The sequence below is a fragment of the Nelumbo nucifera genome, chromosome 2 (genome assembly GCF_055504915.1).
Source record: "Nelumbo nucifera cultivar China Antique chromosome 2, China Antique-T2T, whole genome shotgun sequence".
In the NCBI taxonomy this organism is placed as follows: domain Eukaryota; kingdom Viridiplantae; phylum Streptophyta; class Magnoliopsida; order Proteales; family Nelumbonaceae; genus Nelumbo; species Nelumbo nucifera.
Window position 1 is genome coordinate 9,106,577 of NC_142650.1, and position 13,547 is coordinate 9,120,123.

Genomic DNA, 13,547 nt, shown 5'->3' on the forward strand with positions numbered 1-13,547 from the left:
GAACAAGTCAGGTATCTAAGAAAATTTAATTCGGCACCAGGCCTAAACCAGGCCCATGTAATTTTTGTCAAAACTCCTACCTGAGCCACATTGATACTATCAAGCATCATTCACGCTCAATTTGAAAGGATCACAAATATAAATTTAGAAAGCGCAAAATCTTATATGTTGTATGTACAATCTCGTTTACGAAAATAGGTAATGAATTTTGGAGCAGAAATTTTCAGTTTGTCTCTTCTACAGTGAATTTTTTATTTTATTTGTCATTTACATCAAAACAAATCACACTGTAATCACTTAAAATCGACATGCCATCTGTCCACTCTGTAATCTGTATGGACCTTAGAATATAAAAATTTTAAAACGAAACAACTCCAAATCCAAGACCTACTCGTCCACCGGAATGAGCCATCGGATTAAATTTGCTGGTCAACAGGTTTGCACAAGTAGGTAGGGTAACGACCGTAAGACGAACAACATCTGTCATCATCGGGCACCGGAACCACTTCCATAGAAAAACTCAAAAAATAACAAACCACAAAGAAATCCACCTATATGCCATAAAAGCCTATATCAATGTTATGAGAGATGATAGAGAGAGAAGAAATCCATATCAATTCCAAGGAAAAATGAAACAAGTTGTTCGCCACTATAACGTTGAAGAAATGGCAACATCAAATCCATAGAAACAGTTACCGACACTGTTTTCCCAGAAAACTCTCCTGCAGACGCTCATATCCAGAACACACACAAAAAAAAATCTCACAGATGTGAGAGAGAGGCCCGCAGTCGAAGACGCGAGAGAGAATCTCCGGACACGAATCAAAACGAAAATTAACAATTAAAAGTTGAAACTCGGAAAATCTCAACTCAAACATAAGGATAACCATAACTAACACCTGTTTACGGATCGGACTTCCGGTGTGGTCCATGAACATTTTACAACGTTGTGGGTTTGGACTGGGCCCATTCAAAGGCAAAAAGTTAAGCCTGAGCCCGGCCCATTAACAAGTTTAATCAGAACCATTTTGATGAGGGGTGCTCATGATTCGGCTAATTGAACTGGGGGCCTGTTTTTCAAATCGAACCGAAACCACCAGTTTTGGGAATACCATGAATCAAAACTAAACGGAAGCCAATTGGTTAACTGTAGGTCCAGTTCGTAGGTTTTTCAATTTTTTGAAACTTATAATGTATATTATAAAGATATATAAATATTATAAATACATATAATATATTATATTATAATCTATTGGTCAATTCAGTTAACCACCCATTTTACTTTTGGAGATCAGATCTGTTCCTCACACAGGGCGCCTCACACCGACCTCACATGCACATCCTCCCATGCATTGGACACATTTCCCTATTTATAAATTATTATTCTCAGGAGATATTCTCAATGCACGGTGGATGTACCTGTGAGGCGCCCATGTGTAAGAAGCAGATCCCGTTTGTACCTTTGATATTTAATGATACAGAACTGAGGAGATCAGCTTCGTTTAGGCAAACACGCCCACACGGTTCCAAATTCCAACTTCTTTTGCAAACTTGCATTGGGATTATCTCCCATGAAATAAAACATATAAGGGGGGAGATTTTCTCAATGCAAGGCTGTAAAGGCTTGCCCTGACCGAAGCCGAACTCCAAACTGAGCAGTTAGGTTAATCGGAAGTTACAGTTAAGTTTATACAGTGAGGAGGAAGGAGAATGTAAAAGAACACCGGGAATATAACCACCCATGTACATGTGACACTGTTGGCTAGATATGACCATACATTCAAAGTGCGTGGAAGAGCTTTGGGCCTTTGGCTTGCAGTTGAAGGAGATCCCGTCACCCTGAAAGCAGACTACAAAATCTATGCACTGTACAACTACTAGCGCCCACGTAATACAGAATTGAATTCCATAATGATTGTGGTCGTATTTCTATAGATGATGATTTGGCCTCTAAAACTTGGAAAACGGTGTGACGGCTTGGAAAATTAAGAAGTCAGAGGAAAGTTGAAAGATGGATTTCCATCCTACGTAATGGTGATGGCTGAAAAAGACATCTGATTGTAAAAATTAGGGGTGATAATTTTCACCCCAGCTCCAAAATTCGTATTATACTCTTACATAATGTATAAATAAATTGTATATAAAAATTCCAATTCACACCCAACCTATGATCACCCCTACTGAAAATGGGCTGTCCTCAACACATCCAAAGTTTTCTGTTTTACTGTGTAGATTACACAGACTTGAGGCATTTGATATTGGGATGTTGTGAAGTCATTGCATTTATACTTGATTTAAGCATTAGAATTCATAAAGAAAAACAGTTTTAGACACAAAATATAATGTTACAATTTACAATTGTTTATTGAAGTTTATTATACATAAACCAAGGTTCAAACTATCGACACGTATCGGCCCATATCGGCCAATACGTATCGTTCTGGGACCCTCCGATACACCCTTACAGTGGCTGTATCAGGGGTCTGACCGGTTCAGAGGGTAGAGGAGCCCTAAACTGGCCCTCTGAACCGATTGCAAAAAATAAAAAAAAATAAAAAATACAACAAAAAACAGTATTAATTCGCCTGATACCTTGACATAAATACCATTGCACGCTACATAGAACATGCACTCCTAAGAAATGGTCAACTAATATTTCCCTCCAAAATGAACTTTCATACATTGTAAGCCTAATCTGGATTGGAGGGCCAAACAAACCACCCAATTAACCGATAAAACCGAGAACCAAGGGGAATTTCAGGTCTTAGTCTAATTCAACTGCACCGCTTTCATATAATCCAAGAAAGAGATTAGAAAATTTTACAGGTAATTGTACTAATGCAAATAATTGTAATTGAATATTTTCTAATAAAATAAAAACTGTAATGGAAACAGCCCTACCAAACAAATTATAATTTTGTAAGTCAAAACACCTGTATACGGCTTTCATAACCACGAAATGACTATGACACGTAATCAAACACCACCTTGGTGGTATTATGATGTATGGAATGAAATTGCAAATAGGCTCTTTGTGAGGTCCAACTTCCAAGGCAGGACCAAAGAACGTCAAACCCAAAGTCAAAAACGCAAAAGTAAAACCACCCAATTCAAATCCCAAGAGAGACACACCGACGAGGCGACGACCCCCAAATACATACAACCTCTACAATCAATAGGTGAACGGTGGACCCCCAATTTGACAGAAGGAGCGTATCATGAAGAACAAGGAGGAACTTGGAAAAAGAATCAATAGCAGATAATATTTATAGAAGTGTAGGTGTAGATGTAGAATGCATCCCCTCTTATCCCCAGAGTTACAGACCTTATACCCCCACTCTTTCTCCTCCTCCACCCACCCTCTCTTTATGTACATAATTCATCCCCCCCCCCCCAATACAACATAAAAACAAAAAAAAAGTATGTAAACCACCCCCGCTTTTCTCTCTCTTGTCTCCTTTTGTCCCCAGCCAGCTTCCCAATCATTCACCCAATATTATTTCATTTACAGGAAAAGGAAGAATCACCCAACCATGTAAAGCCCCCCTCCCCCTCTGTGTCTCTCCATATATACCCCTAAACCCTTGAAAAAGCAAAATTAAAATAAAACAAAGCGGCACCCATACGTGATTTCAATATAACTTCCAATTCCACCACATCTCTTGTAATTTTTTTTTTTTTTTACCTTGGCCGCGGCTGTGCAGTGAATGACCGAGCTGGCCTCACTGGTGGCTGGGATGATGCACCCCTGAGAAACATGGTTTGAGACCGGGTGAGCATGTCCACCATGTTTGGTGTCTGATAGGACTGTAGCAGGGTTGTGCTATCAGTTGAGTCACCACGTGCAGTTGCTCTCTGCCATGAGTGTGAGCTCAACCCGGATAAAACATATGCTCTCCCAGATGTTTCATACACACGTCGGCTAGCCATCCTTTCCTGCATCTCCTTGAGCTCTGCATCCAGTGCAACACAAAGCCCGTCACCGGCTCGTGCCGACACAGTTTCCGACAATACTTTACGGCACCTATCAAGGACTGACACTGCACCAGTTAGGTCACCCTGTTCAGCTGCAGATCGGGCAGCTGCTATTGCTTCAGCTGCCTGTAACCTGTTTCGCTGCCTGTCCACCTCAATAGACACCACCCGTGGTCCGGCAACCTCAGGCCGTTGAATCCTAACCTCCTTGAATTCTAAATGCACTGTTTCTTTCGAAACTGGATCTCTATAAGCACATTCCACCTTCACCAACGATATCTCCTTATTGGAACCACCCACTGCAGGTACATTGACTGATACCAGAAAATCCCTCTCTTCATCAGCATACAAATCCCCAACATCAATGAAGCCCATACGTGCATCTTCCATCACCCGACTTGGATAGCTTCCTGCTTTTAACGAGCCAACCCGTGTACCTGGGTGCATAGACTCGACTCTAACTTGCAATTCTTGAACCACAACACTTAGGAGTCCTCCTATACATTGAGCAAATGCATCTTGGATTACACCCTCTGCCTCTATGAAAGAAAAGGTGCCACCGGATGACTCTGAGATTGAGTGCATTGAGGCAGCATCATGGTCTGCACCAAACCCAAATGCATGGACTGGAATCTGGCACCCTGTACCAGTACTACCACCACCACGTACCGACAATGGGAGTAGTGACTGATAATCTTGGTGGGGTCGGGCTCCTAAGGGGCCACTGACACTGACAGTGTATGTATCCTGCCCATCGGATAACAAAATTATACTGCTAACAGGATTCTTCTCCCTGCGGTCTTCCATCACCTTGGCACCCTTTCTCAAGCCTTCAGCAATGTTTGTCCCACCATTCGAAATCAAAGAGTTCACAGCCTGCAATGCTTGCTGCCGTCCAACTTCAGACATCTGGCGCAGAGGAAAAAGGCGACGTGCAGTGGACGAGAAAGCAATAACAGATAACCGGTCAGAGGGACCAAGGTTTTGTATCACAAATCCCATGGCTCGCTTCAGCAATGCAAGCTTCGTGCCTGCCATGCTACCACTGACATCAAGCACCGTGACAAGGTCAACTGGAGCGCGAGAAGGTTGAGAAACTGCTGACAAGTTAGCCAAATCCCCGCCTGAATTTTGGCCTGTTCTTGTAACAGGAGCCTTAAGGTGGATCAGAATGGTGAAGTTCTCATTGGAGCTTGACCTTGGAATATCTGAAACTTCAGGATACGTTTTCATCTCTACAGTTCTAACGCAGTTGTTGTCACATGCATCCCTGGTGGAAGATCTTATCTGTGCCATATCAGCATGGTGCTCCAAGGGCTCATCATCATTAAATACATTCGGCTCAGGAGCCTGGAAAAGTGATGCAATGGGCCGATGAGAGTCTGGTCGTGGGGGAGGGAGTCTACGCAATACAGTCATCCAGGCATCATCTTGGGGCCAATCTACTGGACTAATTCTTGCCCTCCCATGGGGGTGATCTGAAGTTGGACCTTGGAATGGAATTTCTTTCCATTTCACTCTACAAACTGGACAAGTTTGGTTGCCATGCTTCACATTAGATGCAATACACTGAAAATGGAAAGCATGTGAACATTCTGCAGTGAAAATGGCATGGCCTTGCCCTGGTTTCATGGAGGCCAGACATATTGCACAGGTCTTCTGCAAGTTAAAATGGAACTTTATGAGAAAGCAGATACTTTAAATTGAAAAAACAAAAAGAAGGGTATTTTGAACACATATTGGATTAAAAACAACATAAAGATCAAAAAAGAAGTTACTAGAAAATTTTGTATTCAAATAAATGGAAATCCAATGAGGTGCAACTTAGCAATGTTAAGAAATAATAGAAAAGAATGTATTCAGAGACCAGAATTCAAGTTGAAACCCAACTCTTGTCCATTTCTATGTGGTGTAAATCTATTCTATCTATCAGGGCATGCAATTAAATTGGCTGTGCCAAAAAGATTAACAGATCTTAGCATCAGTATAAAATAACTTGTTTCTTTCAGTGGATCCGTTGGGCATAAGGAGAAAGGTTCTACAACAACATTAAGAAATTCTTTCAAATAATTTCTTATATACTTAATCGCCTATTTATTTTGTACATAGTGCTCTTATATACTTTTGTATTATTAAGTTTTCTGAGATTATAATAAGACATTATTAAGCTATATCATTTTATTGGTTAGTTACAATATTAGTTTTTTAATCTTTTCTTTTTATTTGTTAGGGTTCAATCAACACACATTGGTATGCTGTCTTGAACCTTCAAATACTTCAAAATCTGAACCGATTCTTCTAGTTACTGGTGTCACCTAGCTCTCTTAGAGCATTGAAAACTGACTCTATCACTCTACTCTTTATCTTTACTACATGTCACAATGGACCTTTTTTTAGTCGAAACTGCTTTCAACTTGTAAAAAAAAATGAAAAACAACCAACTGCTAAGATCAATTGAGGATAACTCCCAAACATGCTGGAGCAAAGGGCTGAAATGGTATTGGGAGGTAAACATATGGGCAATTAAGAGGGTCTCCAAACTCCAGTCCAATGGAGGGCAGAGGGCTAGGGGCTAAGGGCTGAAGTAGGTGGGCTCATTTAGAGAATAAGCTTAATTGACCAAAACTATTCTCCCTCTCGCCTTGAATAAACTAAAAAAAAAAAAAAAAGAAAGAAAAAAAGAAATTTATGCATAAACTAAATAGAGCTAATTTCAAGTAAACTGGAGCATCAAGTAAATCAGCTAACCGACAGGAACAGGAGAAGACTCGCATCAGGTATTTAGTACATCAAATGGGGGTAAATTGGGCAAGTTAAGCAAAGGCAAAGGTGCGACTTTTTAAGAAAAAGGGTAGTCGAGCAATTTAGAATAATAATGATTAAGAGCTTTAAGACGATCAGGCAAAAAAAAAGATACACAGTTCGTTCATCAAAAGGAGGAAGGAAATCATGAGTTACTGCATTTTTTTTCTTTTACACTTTTCCTTTGGTTAAGTCTACTGCTGAAAAGATGGCAATTACCGGTCTACGGACTTCTGTTACAAAATAAAATATAAATACGAGAGAGAGAGAGAGAGAGAGAGAGATGCATATGGAAGACTGTTATTGCTGACCAAAGAAGCTACTTTCCCTTTAAGAGATGGGGAAAAAAGGAATGGTACCCAGGAGTTTTGCTTTTGTAATAAGCCAAACGACAATGGTCCTTAAAGGACTACTTCGCACTTTATCCCCACAAGCCACAGTGGGGAAAACAACTTGACAATGATAACCCAGCTCACTATCTTCTGATAAAATTCTAAGAAGAAAAAAAAAACAAAGCAACAGAGGGACCAAAAATGGGGCTGCTAATGATTTTATTTTCGTTAACTAAATTATTTAATAGTTGAACAGATATAAAAAGCAAGCAGAAAATTCAACGAAAAATATGAAAGTCTGAACGTTAAATTAAATTAAATAAGATCAGATTTTTCATTTATGCTCACCATTTACTCCCCTCCTCCCAAAAAAAAGAGAAAAAAGAAAAAAACAAGTAATACAAGCAGACAAAGAAACAAGACTGATTATATTTCTAAAAGAGGTATATCGTTTCATTGTTTGTTTCAGTTCAAACCTTAAGGAGATGGAAACAATAAGAGCAAAAATTTCTTTGGGTAGTCCAAACAATAAAATCAATGACTAAAAAATGCTTAAAATGTTTGATCAAAACTCAAAATTAGGTAGTCATGGAAATCCTAGGGTGGGGAAATATCAGCAGTATTAATCAATTGTGAAACTCTGGGTCTAGTATGACATAATGAAGAAGAGATGCAAACCTTCAAAGACCTGCTGTTGCTTTTTGGCAACCTGAGACCAGACGAAGACGGTGTGGGGGTAGTGGGCATTGCTGGTCTAGAATCCGAGCTTCTGGCCCCTGGTGAAACCGATGGCGAAAGAGAAGAAACCTCAGAATATCTTACTGCAGCATCATCTGAGGGAGAAGCATCATCTAAAGTTCTAGGAACGTAAACGCAGAGATTCAATCCAAGAGCAACCTTTGCTTTCCTCCATTTACTTCCCATTTCTGTTAGATCTGACCTTGTCCCAAGAAGAATATGAAAATCGAATATTCAGCACGGTTCTTCTCAAATCAAAGAAATATACGAGTCCTTTCAAGGATAATGAGACATTGAACGCGGCGGAGAAACATTTATAGAGCCAAACAATGGGAACCAATGTCAGAGAACCCTATGCAACTCTTTCTCTCCCTTTAGCTCTTCTCTATCTGCGCATATAACCTTTAAACCGAGGGGTTCTGAGATTGAAAACCTATAAAAGATGAGAAATGAAGAAGGAATCCAGGAAACAGATCTCGAAATGCTTCCAGAGATCCTCTAAAACGACGAGATGTCTGTATAATGGTGTTTTGGATTCAAGAATCGAGGGAACGATGGATGAAGACTTTTTGAGAAAAGAAGAAACGAAACACGGAAACCAAAAAGCCTTGAATAGAGGATGTCTATATATAAAAGAGATTTATTTCAACGTTTTGAAGAAAGGGAAATATCAAAAGTGATGAAAACCCTAACCACGTCAAAAATATGACTAGCAGGTTGGTAAGGGGAACACATGCTTTCCTCTCTTCCTCTTGGCCGCCATTAGAGTTCTGGTTTTGACCTTGCTGAGTGTGGTAACTGCAACATCAGCAGCCTTTTTATTTTAACCCGTTGAGTTGAGATAAGGATATAAGGATAGAGCCTACAGATGTTTATGGTTGAATACTTGAATTAGTAAAGCGTGGGTTTTGATTTGAAAGTTGAAACTAATCTAAATACTTCAAATTTCAATATTGCCCCTATATTACTTCTGTATTTATTGAAAATGCCACTGCATTACTACTAAGATGTTGTAGACAAAGAGGGTATTTCAGATAATACATGTAAAGGCGGTAATGGCTGAAAAAAATTAAAATAAATAATTGAAAATGAAAAGTGGAGTCGTAGATGCTGAGCTGAACGCTGTTAGTGTAAGGTTGAATGCTGAATACGAGCGAGCCCAGAGGACAGTCCATCTCTTTGCGTCGTTAAATCTGAAACCAGATCTGCTCCTCACACCTGGCGCCTCACACGCACATCTTACCATACATAGAATAATATTTTCCGTATTTGTTAGTTATTATTTACGAAATATGTTCCGAATGCACGGTGATGTGCCTAGCAGATCCCGCTTCGCTAAATCTGCATATTGTGTATTCCAGCGGCGCTTCGCAGGTACGGCCAAAAAAATCTAAACGAAAAGACCTAAATACCCCCTTTCAAGACGCTGACTGTTCCAACACCAACCCGCTCCGCACATCTCATACACCAATTTTGGTGGGTTCCATTTTCATGGTGAGAAGTGAGAACTCGATTGGACCGGGGTAGTCAACAGACTCAGCACGCGGTCAATCCTGACCCAATCGAACGGTTGAACCCCCAACTGTAATCATTTTTTTACCTTTTTTCTTTTTTTGGTTTAGGTGGTTGTTATTAACTTATTATTGTTGATTTGTTGGTGTTTTATTTTATTTTCTTTTTACTCCCCATAGGGCCCATCTCTATACCTATAGCCTGAGTTGGGATAAAGATGTCCAAATGTGTTCTGTGTTAATGGGATCTCCTGCCAACAAAATATTTCTAATGTAATTGGCGTCAGCACATTACTTGTTAAGAGTGGCAACAAGCTAAGTTCTTCACGAGTTATTCGAGTTCGGCTCGTGAAAAGCTCAGTTTGGCTCGGTTTCACCAAGTTTTGAGTCGAGTTCGAGCCTAATTCATAGGTTCGATTAAGAAATGAATCAAGCTCGAGTATAGAGCTTGGCTCATGAGGCTCGCGAGCCGGCTCGAATATATATATATATATATATAAACTATAAAATATTATAATTCTTAATTTTTAAATATTAAATAAAAATATTTTTATATATAATTTTTTATTTTTATAAAAAAAATTTCTTAAAATTGAGCTCAAGCTTATAAGTTTTTGACTCGAGCTGAGTTCGAGCTTGAGCCTTGTACTATTTAGCTCGGCTCAGCTCGAATCCACCCCTACTTGTATGGTCAATCTTAAACTTGTGGTTGGATTCCACACATGATGCACTGGCACAAATAAAGTTGGAAGCGATTTTTGCTGATAGAAGATCTAGACTCAGGTTTTGCTCGAAGAGATCTGAACTCCCCATACGTGCAGAATTGGATCTGATGCCAATTTAACCTCCATATGATCATTTTGATATAAATTATCAATTTAGGCTCCATTTGGCATTACTCCTTGGGAGTGATTCTACTGATTTTTGTGATTCTTAGAATGAGAATCATGTTTGGTGTAATCAGGTGACTAATTCTCATTTGAAACGAGATAAAAAAAAAATTCCTCTAGAAACAGAGTGAAAAAAGTTCACTTCTCACTTCTCCGAGACGCAATTCTTGCCATGTTAATTGTTAATTTGAATTAACGAACACGTGTGATTATGTCACACGTGAAACTGAGGGCACTTTAGTAATTCCCAGTATTCTTAAAACACGCACTTGAAACCCTACCCCATTCCCTTCTTCCTTCCGACTTCGAATCTCCTGTCAATAAGAACTCTGTCCACGTCTACCCACAACACACTACTCCTGTGAATTGGGAACATCTCCCTCTCAGTAATACTATGCAGGAGGATGAGATGTTCTCCATGTGTGTTGTGGGTAGACATGGGCAGGAGATCTAGACTCCTTTCTTCCTCCCCTTCTTCCATTATTCCAAGTTTCCAACCTCAACAGCTCTGTAACAGTCCTCCGGCGCCAGCCAAAATCTCAAGTAAAATCTTGGTTCTTTCCACGTTTTCTTCCTTGCATTTCTTTTTCCCCTTCCTTCGATTATTTCTTCTTGTTTTCTAATGCGTATTTTCTTCTTAGTAGCTGAGGTTTGGTCATTTGGAGTTTTGAGTTCCGATGCAAAAGATCGATTGACACAACACTCTAGTCGAAAGTTCCATATATCACCTCCCCAACTATATTTATATAATATACATAAATATATAAAATATATAGAAATATATGTATACCGGTAGATTCGGTTAACCACCAGTTTTCTATATTGGTTAACCAAAATCGAACCAATACCTTTGGCTTTTTTAAAACACCGAACTGACTAATTCAGTTAACCGATTTTTCAGTTTGGTTTCGATCGGTTTTTCAGTCGATTTGATTTTTTTTTGCTCACCCCTAATGGTGAGTGAATTCCAGATAGTGATCATTTCAAATCTAGAGTGCCCTTCTCAACGATGTGTTCCCAGACTTAATTTTGATTATGAGAAAAAGGTGTGCCAAATGCTCACACATATATTCTTATAATCAAGAAAATCCATAATCCATTCTTTTTTAAATGGATTATGATAATGAAAAATATTAGAATTGATGCCTAACGGGGCCTTACAGTCCATTTGGTTCGCGCAACCTAGATGAGAAAATAAGAATATTAGAATATTCCTATTTTCTCATGTTTGTTTTGGGAGAGATGTTGTGATGCGATGAAAATAAAATTCTCAAAATATGGGATGTGGGGTCTCACCAAATAGGTGCGACCCCACTGAGAAACGAAAGTTGTACGATGACAACGAGAAAATTTTCCAAACTCCAACCACCTGTATCCTTCATCTCCGACGAAGACGGCAAGGACAGGTTATTGTCTTCGTCTTCTCTAGTGAAGGTAACGTTTCCGATGGTTACGTGTGATGGTTGTTTATCTACAAAGTATTAAATAGCATGGTCGGCCCTCAACTCATTGAATCGCCCCTTCAACCATGGTTAGCTGGACTAGTTTTTCCTCGCCAGCGAGTTGAAACCCGACACCTGTATTTCTTCATCCTTTCGTCTCATCAACCAAATGCTAGAAGCATATTCCGTAGGATAGTAGGTCTCAGCAAACAAACATATGGACCAAAAAATGTGAAAAATAAATTCTTCCTTTCTCACCCCCATCCTTTTTCATCTCATCTCACTATTTCTCAAAAACTAAACAAACCATTAGGGTCAGTTCGATTCACAGGAATATGGATCTAGAATTGGAATTAAAACGATCCATTATGATTCCAGCCATTTTGGTTGGGTGAAATGAAAATTTGATTCTCATTTTTTGATAAGATGGCATTCTCCTATTTGAGAAAATGGCCATTGGGCCCATTCCAACCTCCTCATGGGAATGAGAATCTTATTCTTGTTGCCGAGAAAAAAAAAGACAAATAACTTAAAAAACCCCTTAACCCTATTTCTCTTTACTCAACAGTCAACACCAAGCATCCCACCTTCCATTTTTGTCGGTGCACTCTTCCTCCAGTAGTTGAAGCTTCAAACCTTTACTAATCCACATGCAACTTCAGTGTACTACTGGTTGATTTCAATTGTAGCTTCTAGATGGACAAGCAAACATGAAAATAGGCCATTCCAGTTCCGTTTTTAAGGGATTGTGATTCAGATCAGAAACCAAACGTATCTTATATAAAACCTATTTCATATGTATATGGTAGAAATGTTTTTTTTTTTCCCTTTATTTTAAAGGCAATGAGGAAAACACATTGTCCAAAATCGGCCTGGTTTAGATTTGAAATTTCAATAATTGAATTAGAATATGTTTATAAAAAATGAATTAGAATCTTATGTGATTGGTCCGAATGGATCTGCTTTGAAATTCGGCCTGGTTACAGCCATGCAAGAACGTAGAAACCGTAAACGAAAAAAATAAACATAGAAAAAACGGGGGGGGGGGGGAGGGGGGGTGGTCCTCTCGTGAAAGAGTAGCGAGTGGTGACATTCCTCAGGGCGAGTTGAAGGCTTCAAACTCGGGGTGGACGGGTGGAACCGTGCAAGCCAGTGCAACAACAAGGGCCAACCAACCGCAGCTGGACTGGACCCCTTCCGGAGGCGCTGGCCGCTCGCTCGCAGAGTTAAGTTCAAGACATTAGACAAATACAGCAACCTTTTATTTATAATTTTATATACAGGGATGAAGTAAAACAATCGATTGGAGGCCGACGATGTTTTCATTTTTCAAGGTAGTAAAATCCTGTTCACCTAATGGAGGGCAACCCATTGTTTCATGGATGTTGACAATTGACCATTTTCTTTTCTCTAGATTGAGCTGGGCTTTCTTTTCCTTTTAATCATACTCAATACACCTGATCATAACTCAAGGCCCCCACCCCACCCACCGAATTCACAACAAATTTATAAATCAAATTGAATTATTAACCACGAGGGTTATTATTATTATAAAAGAAAATAGTGTTTAGTGGACCTAAGGAGTAAGGAGAGTGGTGGGCAACACAATGCAGGCTGGGCTCAACCATCAATGTGCTTGTGCTGGTGTGGTGTGACACTCCATCTGATGTAAGTGCACGCAAAAAAATATGAATAATAATGGTGTCTTGACTCTTTGACTCTTGAGGTGATAGATAATATAGAATGATGTGAGATGGATGGTATGATGGAAAGCAACTCTCTCTCCCCTTAAATTAAAAATAATAATAATAATAATAAAACCCCTAAATTAAAAAAAAAAAATAAAACCGCCTTTTA

The 13,547-nt window shown here is 39.4% G+C and overlaps 1 protein-coding gene across 1 annotated transcript; it reads right to left on the reverse strand.

Moving 5' to 3' along the window:
- Positions 1-3,237: 3,237 nt before the first annotated feature.
- On the reverse strand, positions 3,238-8,672 carry LOC104594889 (E3 ubiquitin-protein ligase WAV3-like). The gene is made up of 2 exons (XM_010255429.3): positions 7,788-8,672; positions 3,238-5,634 (listed from the first exon to the last, which is right to left on the reverse strand). Exons 1-2 carry the CDS (start codon positions 8,031-8,033, stop codon positions 3,682-3,684), a joined length of 2,199 nt encoding a protein of 732 aa, XP_010253731.1. The 5' UTR covers positions 8,034-8,672; the 3' UTR covers positions 3,238-3,681.
- Positions 8,673-13,547: the final 4,875 nt, after the last annotated feature.

What these genes read in the sequence shown, in the direction of transcription:
- LOC104594889 (XM_010255429.3), bottom strand. Translation starts at nt 8,033, where the DNA reads ATGGGAAGTAAATGGAGGAAAGCAAAGGTTGCTCTTGGATTGAATCTC. An exon ending in GCAACAGCAGGTCTTTGAAG is followed by an intron (nt 5,635 to 7,787) that starts GTTTGCATCTCT and finishes TTTAACTTGCAG; the next exon opens with AAGACCTGTGCAATATGTCT.